The sequence below is a fragment of the Anolis sagrei genome, chromosome 6, assembly GCF_037176765.1.
Source record: "Anolis sagrei isolate rAnoSag1 chromosome 6, rAnoSag1.mat, whole genome shotgun sequence".
In the NCBI taxonomy this organism is placed as follows: Eukaryota; Metazoa; Chordata; class Lepidosauria; order Squamata; family Dactyloidae; genus Anolis; species Anolis sagrei.
In genome coordinates, this window is record NC_090026.1 from 25,627,694 (window position 1) to 25,637,839 (window position 10,146).

Sequence of the window (10,146 nt, forward strand, 5' to 3'; positions counted from 1 at the left end):
GTCCCATCCCAGCAAGATGAACCAGAAGGATACCATGGTCAATTGTATTGAAAGCCACTGAGAGATCCAGGAAAAGCAACAGGGATACACTCCCCCTATCCAGCTCTCCACATAGGTCATTCACCAAAGCAAACAACACTTTCTCTATTCCATAGCCAGGCCTGAAACCAAATTGAAATGGATTTAGATTATCCATTTCATCCAGAAACTTCTGGTGTTGAGAGGCTACCACAAGCTCTAAAACCTTGTTCAAAAAGGGATGGTTGGACTCTGGCTCATAGTTTTCCTTTATGGAAGGGTTCAGGGATTGCTTTTTAAATATAGGCCTAACAACTGCATCCTTTAGTCAAGCTCAAAATCTGCCTTGTATCAAGGTGGCATTGACCACCATCTTCACCCCATTCTGCCAGTCCACCACTGGCGTGTTTGATCAGCCAGGAAGGGCAAGGATCTAGAATACATGTGGTAGCTCTCACATCTCTAAGGATCCTGTCCACATCCTCAGGCTGCACAAATTGAAGAGGACCATAGATGCAGCCCACATGGAGAATGCAAAATGCACCTGGAACCTGCATTCCTTCTTGCCATATCTTCTAGATCAGTGGTTCTCTGGATGGATGATGTGGAAGACCATGATTTTTTTTCCTTCTGCAAGGCACATACATTCAATTTTTGCTCAGTGGGAAAATATCTGCTTTGTTTTTGGGAAACATGCAAGGAATCTGCAGCCACTGGGGAAGGGAGCACAGTGCCCCAAGACTACAAGTTTAGTAGCAGTACTTGCTTAGTTAGCAAAATAGAGGGTGTTCTGTCTCTGCACGAACAATTAATCTGGATGGTACTGTGGTTCAGAGAACAAATCAGAAACTGGATTGGTAATTCATGAAACAACATTTTATTAACAGACAAAAGCCTACATGAGGAAAGGTATGTTCTTGGCATATGTACACAGTTCTAGCTCTTGAATCTTTTCTATTTCTTGATGACTGTTGCATGTAGTTGTCTATTTGACTCTGACATTTTGACTTGCCTTGATATTACTTTACTATATAGCTCTGACTTATGTACTGTTTTGTGGATCTTCCAATTTTTCTTACTTTTTACCTTCCAGTGCCACACTAACAGAACATACCAACTGTCTTCTCATGAAAACAGAAAGGTCACGAATGACACTCTGCCCTTCAGTAGATCCTTAAAGGGGCAGGGCGAGGGAGGCTCTAAATGCAAAGGGGAAGAGACTATCTAGACTGTCCCTCTTCAGAACTGTACATACAATGCTAAACCCACCTAACCAAAAGGGCATGATTCGGGGTAATTAGTGTAGGTTTCTCTGGTGGCATGACACACACCATGTGCAACTTGTCAAGTTCCCAATGCAGTCCCCCAGCATTCTCAATCATCCAGTATACCATATCCTCTGCTATAAAACTTGCCAGTCATGCCATTGCTTGTTCTATGCTGAACATTTGAGATTTTGGGGGAAAGGTGTTTGAAATTATTCTGTGAAACTGAACATCTTCCATGCAGCTTGATGGATATCTTTGTTTCTCAGACTATAAATGATGGGATTCATGACTGGTGGCAAAACAGCATATAAGAAAGCAGCCAACAAATCTACAGAAGTTGAGGACAAGTCCTGTCGCCTAAAGTATGAAAATATAGCAGTTGAAAGAAATAAAGAGAAGACAGTCAAGTGTGGAGTACAGGTATAGAAAACTTTACGCCTGCCCTGGGATGATTGAATCTTGAATACTGTTGAGAAGATAAACCCATAAGATATCATTATAAGGAAAAAACAAAATGAGTCCACTGTTACTGCAACAGCAAAAGTAAGCCACTTATTCAGTGTTGTATCTGTGCATGAAATCCTCCATAATTGGGACATATCACAGAAAAATTGTTTAATATTTGAAGTACAAAAGTGTAACCTGAATGTGCTTATAGTCTGCACTAGTGCATGCACTATAACAATGACCCAAGAGGCAGCAGTTATTTGGAGACAGAAATTCAAATTCATGATTCTCATATATTGTAAAGGGAGGCAGATAGCCACATAGCGGTCATATGCCATGACAGTAAGAAATGAAAGCTCAGCCCCTACAGATGTGGTTACTAGGAACACTTGGAAAACACATCCAGAGAAGGAAATTCTTCTGTCATTTGTCAACGAGATAGCCATAGATTTAGGAACAGTTACAGAGATCAAGCAAAGATCTACCAAAGATAAATTAACCAGAAAGAAATACATGGGGTTGTGCAGGTGATGATCATAAGTTATAGTTAGGATAATGAATATATTTCCCATCAAAGCTGCCAAATAAATGGTCAAAAACACCACAAAATGTAAAATCTGTAGCTCTCTGGTATCAAAAAATCTCAAGAGAATGAACTCATTTACTGTAGATTGGTTTTCCATTTCTTTCTTAGGGGAATGTGTCTCTGCAAAGAGAAAGGTAAAGAAATGTAATGTAAAAAAAAAAGAGCAACGACAAAAAATTACCCTGAACTGTACTCCATATCAGTAAGAAAAAAACTGATATTTTTTTCAAATGTTTCTGCCTTGAAAGGTACAATTAGACAGAGGTTTTAAGCCTTGGGAAGAAACTCATTGCAGAACACTAGAGATAGTTCCTTGGGGTTTGATTGCATGTTAAACTGTTTCCAATCTCTTTTCACTGAAACATATCTTGCAAGGAGAAGAAGAATTTGAAAGATTGTTTAATTTAGTACAGTGGTTAAGGAAAAACTGTGTCTTTTACTTTAAAGAAATTGAATTTCCTCATGTCCTAGAAGAGGTTTCTTCTCTTCCTAACATTATGAAAGAAGATATTACAATATATTTTATTCTTTTTCTCTTCAAGTGTGTAGGCGGATGAGTGGGATCACATTTGATGCAGTTGCTACAATGCTCAGAATGAAAGCAGTGTGGATATTACTATGCTGGCTGTTCTTAGATCAGGCGTGGAAGAATTTTATAATTTAACTACTGAAGACCCACCTCTTTGGACAGTGTTTGGATACCTTGTTATCCATCACCCATCCCAAAGGGTCCTATGACCAAAAGGTTTTAGAACCGCTGCTCTATATACAGTATAGGAGTCTTCCAGTATCTGCTAAGGCCAAGTAGACCTTCATCCACAGTCCGCAAAATATGCATTTCATTCTTAACCACCAGAGCAAAGTCTTATATAGACCTTAGTGTTTGAGGTTTAGATTTCATTTTAAAGTGAATGCATTCTACAACTTGAACAGTTTACTTCTTCTCACTGGAATTTCTCTACTTAGATGAACCTAACTCTTGACCTAAAAAGTTGATTGCTTTTGCAACCAATATACATCCCATTTGAATAACATTTACATCACAACAAAACCGTTCCTAATGCCTAGCCAGATTTGTATTGCCAACATTAGTGGCTCTCCAGAAGAAGGATTATTCTGTGTTGCATTGCCTGATGAGGAGTTATTAAAGCACTTAATGACCGCTAAATTGGTTTTTGTTCCATGGTTTCAACAACTCTTTATCAGTTTTAAGTTGTTTTTTATTCTAGTTGTTTATTTTGTGGTTTAACATAAAAACTATTGTCTTAGCAATATTCAATAATGTTACTTCCTCCTATAGTCAGCAATTAACAGAGCTTGTATTTCTTTACATCTATGTTTTCCTCCACTGGACATTCATTTCACCCACAATGTTATGATTCTTTTGAGTAAAGGAATGGATATTGCTTGCTCAAACTCTGCCTCAAACCCCTAATGCAGATGTGGATTTTACTCCACAGTTCTTGAGTTAAATACTCAGTATGATGTTATTAAACTTAGAACAGCCTCCATATACATAAAGAACACATGAATGAATATTATACTTTTGGCAAGACTTGAGATACACTCCCATTCCCATTCCTGAGAGCTTTATACCTATATTATTATAGAAAAACATTATTTTCCAAGCACATTACAAAATTTGGTTTCCTGCATTGAATACTAAAACATATATTTTTTTCATTTTATTTAATGTTTCAGCTTTAATGAGATATGTGCTGATAGGCAACTTTTGAATTATCTATTCAGTCTATTAAATGTAATTTCTTTTTGCTATGAGAACTCCCGAAATCCTCTTCCAATTTTTTTTTGGCACAACCCATTTTGCTAGTGTTGTCTGGCTATTTGTGTGGTGTAAGTTTGCTCTCTCTATTATATAAGAGCAAGGGGTCTTGATTATAGTTTGGACAACAGAGATTATCCTTTCTCAGTAGGTGTTTCATGTTGTGTTCACACCCAGAAATATGAATTTTAACTGTTGAATGTGAAACAAAAAGGTACCAAGAATGCTAATATTAAATGCTTTAAATGGATACCATAGAAATTATACCTCTGTGCATCATAATAGAGTACTACGCTTGGGAAGATCTGAAAAAGGCAATAACTTGTTGATAATGTTAAAGATTAAGGGTTTTCTATTATGCTTTTCATTGCTAATGACCTCATAGATGCTTATTGATAGATTCCATTACTTCTTTAATGTCCATTACTTTCTAATCCTTGAAAGTATTTCTGCATCTTAATGTAAGTGAATTATAATTCTTTTGCTAAACAAATAAGGCTTTATGTGTTGTTGAAAGCTTTCATAACTGGAATCACTGGGTTGCTGTGAATTAACCAGGCTGCATGGCAATGTTCCATAAGCATATAAAAATAAGGCTTTTATAGGCATTCCACAGATACATAAACCCCACTTGTCAGTTTTCAACAGACCTCACAACCTCTGAGGATGTCTGCCAAAGATATGGTCGAAACGTCAGGAGAGAAGACCTCTGGAACATGGCCATACAGCCCAGAAAACTCACAGCAAAGCAGTGATTCTGGCCATGAAAACTTTCAACAACACAAGGTTTTTATAATCTCCAAATCAGAGAAGTAAAATATTCTGAGGGTAAAGTCCTCTAGTACTGTATATTACTAGGAAATATTGGAAATAATTGCTTCAAGTAAAATGCTGATATATTAAAGTGCTTTTTAATGGATAAGTGATAAATTATGTCAGTTAATCTGAAACCTCTTCCTCATTAATGACAAATCAAACATTCAGTTATCAACCCTGCTTCTTTCTTTGAGGAAGCTCCGTAGTGGTGCACTACAGAAACACCAAACAGCCCAAATGCGCTCATTGACTCAAATATTAATCAAATGCCTCACCTCTGCTCCTCTCTTTCAGATGAGCTCTCACTCAAGAAAGAAGTTGAGTATGTAGATAAAGTACTTACACATTTATACTCCAGTCTTGCTGGAAGCTTGAAGGACCACAGGACACCACAGAAATAGAAATACATTTCAAAAGGTCTTTGCATCTATTCCCAAAGGTTTAATTTAAGTGAGAGAAAGTGGAAGACCTAATGATGCAATAACCAATAGTTTGTTTGTATTCCCTGGATGATAAAAATACATGTGCAGACATTGGAGACTAAAGTTTTTTGAGAAGATTAAATGAACAGAAACACCACAAATGTAATATCTGTAGTTCCCTAGCATTAGAAAATGTGAACAGAATGAAGTCATTCACAATAGAATGTTTTTCCATTTCTTCCTTTGAAGGGATATTTTCTGTAAAGAGAAAGGGAAAAGAAGAGCAACAATACAAAAGATTTATTCCGCATTGATGATCTCATATCACTGTGGTTTCATGTATATGTTAAACACACAATGGAGGAAAAACTGAATCCTGAAGAACCCCACAGGTTAACAGCTAGGGGTTCAAACAGGAGTCCCCCAGTGCTACCTTCTGATTACACCCCTCCAGGAAGGAACACTTACTTCCAGTTCCGTCTTAGCAAGATGAACCAGAAGGATAACATGGTCAATGGTATTGAAAGCCACTGAGAGGTCCAGGAAAACCAGGTGGGATGCACTCCCCTGTCCTGTTATCTGCATTAGGTCATCCATCAAGGTGACCAAAGCTGTCTCTGTTCCATAGCCAGGCCTGAAACCTGATTGAAATGGATCTTGATAATCCATTTCATCCAGAAATCCCTGGATTTCTGAGGCCACGACATACTCTAAAACCTTGCTCAAAAAGGAATGGTTAGACACTGGTTGTTAGTTATCCATTATGGAGAAATTCAGGGATGGCTTTTTAAAGATACGTCTCATAACTGCTTCCTTTAGGCAAGCTGAAAATCCACCTTGTTCTAGACTCCTTCTACCAGTCCCCCTCTGGCCTGTTTGATCAGCTGGGAAGAGCAAAGATCTAGAATACATGTGGTAGCTCTCACCTCTCTAAGGATCCTGTCAAGATCCAGATGCTTACAAACAATGCCAGACACAAAATAAAGGTTCAAACACAGCTTTATTGGAAACACAAGGACCAAAAATGCACTTTACTGCAGTGCTAAAGGTCCTAGGAGTGATTTGGCATAAAAAGAAGTTGATTCAATAAACAAAAATATAATCCGGATTATAGCGTTGCCTTATAATCCGCTTTAAAAAAAAGTGAAGCAAACTGCTTGAAAATCGAGGTATAGCAAAAACACAGTCACTGGAACAGGAAAAACACAATTTCAAAACTAAGAAATGTTTCAGTCACAAAGATATCAGCAAACAAAAGTCCAGAAAAGCCAGAGTGTGGTCAAGCCGATCCATGGTCAATCTGTCGAAGAACAAGGCTGGAATGCTGGAATCACAGAAGTTCACACACGAGGCTGTACCCAGGACCCAAGGTAGAGAGTTGGCAGCACAAAGAATTATGTCCGACAAAGACACTTTGCTTCCTGCAACTAGATGTGCCCTTATATCTCAAAGATCATCCTCAGAGCTTGATGAGCTCCCCACCCTCTTGTCATCACTATCACCTGCCCCCAAGTCTGCAGGTGAGTGCCCATCCCTTCACCTCTGCCAATTACTATCAGGGTTCAGATCCTGCCAAGAATCACCTGGCTGCCAGTCCCCAGTGAACCCCTCAAACTCCTCGCTAGAGGTGGGCTGGTAACAGATGTTCCTTATGTGTTGCACATGGGTCCAATCCAATTCCTCCCCCTCCATATCACTCCCAGACCCAGAACTCCCCTCAAATCCCAGGAAGTCATCCTCATCAGTTGGTGCACTAAGTTTTCCCCGAATACGCTTCCTTTGTAATTCCCCCTCAGACTCCGGCTCGCGAGCAGCCCTCTTTACACCTCTGCTCACCTCCCCATTCCCCATTTCGTAATCTGAGAAGCCTGGAAATGTATCGGTATCACTTGGAGCCATAATGATTTCTCTAATGCTCTGACGCTGCTGTTCTCCCTCCGACTCCTGAGGAGACCTTTCCCCTCTGCTACTAGGTGTAGCAACTCTGTCAACACGCTGAACTACAACAGATCCTGTCCACATCCTCAGTCTGCACAAATTGAAAGGTGTCCATCAACACTGGTCTAACAGGGGCCACAGTTGAAACTGTATCAATAACAGCATCGAAGGTGGAATGGATCTGAGTGACGTTTTCTGCAAAGTGACTTGCAAATTCTTCACCTCGGGATGTTAAATAGTCATTATTTTTGTCTTTGAATACTAGTATGTAATAACTTTCTGACCACTCAAAACAGCTCTGTTTTGAGCTGTTTTGTTCATTGTAGATGTTAACCTAATGCTATAAGGCTGGTGGGATACATTAGAACCCAGAGAAATCATTCAGATGAAAATTATGTTTGCTATCAGTGAGATGGAACAAATGTGTAAGTCCCTAATGAAAGGCACAATAATTTATTGTAAAGGATGTGGTGCTGCAGGTTTGTACCTATAGCAAATGTGTCATTTCAAAAATAAATTTGGATTTGAAATTCTGATGAAGAATTGCCAGTTATGATTGAAATTTCTACTAGATGAATCAACTCTCTCATATTTTCACAACTTATTTTCTTTTCTTCTAAAGATGAGCTGAATAATAAGTAGAAATTGATAATCAGACTTCTGTCTCTGAATTTCTACTACTTGAGTTCGCTGCTCTCATAATCTCTGTAGTAACTTTGGACTTTCATTTGCATACCCCCTTGTATGCCTTTCTGACAATCCTTGAAATTCAGGACTTAGGGACTGTTTCTATTACTATCCCCAAATATATTTTAGAGCTTTTATGAATGATTGACATATTTCTTATGTGGGATGTATGGTTCAAGTCCTTTTCCTTCTTTATAAGAATTGATACTTCTCTCCTTACAATCATGTGACCAATAGTGGTCTGCTGCCTTTCTCAATGCCATATTACACACAGGTGCAACTTTTGCAACCCCTTCTTGTTCAAATGTTGTCAATCAGTTCTGCGAAATCCCACAATTACTTAAACTTGCCTGCTCTGACTCGTATCAAATTGAAATAGGAGCTATTGCATTTAGTTTTGTGATTTGGCTTAGCTGTTTAATCATTATTATTGTAACATATGTGTGCATTTTCACTACTGTTCTGAAGATTCCTTCTGTCCAGGGAAGGCAAAGGGCTTTCTCAACTTGCATACCTCATCACATTGTCATCTCTGTGTTTCATTGACCTCTGGCCTTGCCTACCTGAGGCCAACTTCTAGTACACAATTACTTCTGGATCTGCTAATTACCATAATGTATTATATTCTGTAGCAAGTTCTTGGTGGTATGGCCATACCAAATCACCTTATCTCTCTCCTGAGGAATCTGTATAAGGACCAAGTAGCAACAGTAAAAACTGACCACGGAACAACAGACTGGTTCAAGATTGGGAAAGGCGTATGGCAGGGTTGTATACTCTCACCCAACCTATCCAACTTGTATACAGAACACATCATGTGATGTGTGGGGCTTCACAAATGCAAGGCTGGGGTTAAAATTGCTGGAAGAAATATTAACAACTTTAGATATGCAGATGATACCACTTTGATGGCCGAAAGAAAGGAAGAGCTGAGGAACCTTCTAATCAAGGTGAAAGAAGAAAACGCAAAAGCTGGGTTGCAGTTAAACATAAAAAAACCAAGATTATGGCAGCAAAAATGATTGACAACTGGGAAATAGAGGGAGAAAACATGGAGGCAGTGACAGACTTTGTATTTCTGGGTGCAAAGGTTACTGCAGACACAGACTGCAGCCCAGAAATCAGACTGCAGTCCGGAAATATTGTCTCTGATTCCCAGCCCTTCCAGGTGTTCCAGAAAGATACCATGGTTGATGGTATCAAAGGCTGCTGAGGGATCTAGAACATCAGCAGGGACACACTCCCCCTGTTGGTGTTGAGACATAGATCAATATAGATTATCCACTAAGGTGACCATAGCAGTCCCAACTCTGCATTCTACTCTAAAGCCGCTTTGAAATGGATCCAGGTAATGTGTGTCACCCAAGACTGCCTGGAGTTGGAGGTCAACTGTTTTTGCAACCACCTTGTCAAAAAAAGATTATACACTGGTCTGTAATTACTAAAGTCCAGGGGATCCAGGGAGTACTCCTTCAGTATAACTATTGCTTCTTTTAAACAGGATGGAAAATTCCTCTCCCTGAGAGATGCATAATTTGTTGTATTTGAGATCAAATTGCATCTCCTCTCTGGATGAGCAGTGAAGAGGGACAGGGATCAAAAAGCAGGTTGTTCTCCTTACTGGTCCCAGCAGCTTGTTAACATCGACAGGATTCAGTGCAATCCCAAGCACCGTGTTGCTGGACACCTTGTTGTTGTTTTCTGCTCCAATGACAGTATCTAAGTCAGCTGTTATGCCAGAGATTTTGTGTGCAAAATATTCAGTAAAAGCATCACAGAGAGTTACAGAAGATTCTAGCAATGGGTTCAGAGGGGAGGGCACCTGGGTTAAGCCTCTCACCACTCTGAACAGCTCAGCTGGACATGAATTTGTAGATGCTCTTAACTGAAAACACTCTTAAGTTAGGATGCTCTTAAGTAGAGTTTCCATTGTGTTTGTGTGTGGCTCTATCTATCTATCTATCTATCTAATCTTTGAGTGCTATGGCAGAAATATGTTCTTGTTGCTATTCAGATGGGAATATATGTCTGAGTGTTGCCCAATGTTTCCCTTGTTTTTATAATGACATTATATAAAGAGCAATGATAGTACAGGAAATATAAGGGGTGGAGAAAGAAATACAGATGTATCATATAGGGTAAAGATTATTATCCTTACATAGGTAGGGATCCTATCTATCT

General features: G+C 39.1%; 1 protein-coding gene across 1 annotated transcript; it reads right to left on the reverse strand.

Annotated features, from left to right (window-relative positions):
* Positions 1 to 1,495: 1,495 nt before the first annotated feature.
* LOC132779547 (olfactory receptor 14A16-like) lies at positions 1,496 to 2,416 on the reverse strand. Its single transcript, XM_060783233.2, has one exon. It carries the CDS (start codon positions 2,414 to 2,416, stop codon positions 1,496 to 1,498), a length of 921 nt encoding a protein of 306 aa, XP_060639216.2.
* Positions 2,417 to 10,146: the final 7,730 nt, after the last annotated feature.

Excerpts from the sequence above, each read along its gene's own strand:
- LOC132779547 (XM_060783233.2), bottom strand. The coding sequence starts at position 2,416 with ATGGAAAACCAATCTACAGTAAATGAGTTCATTCTCTTGAGATTTTTT.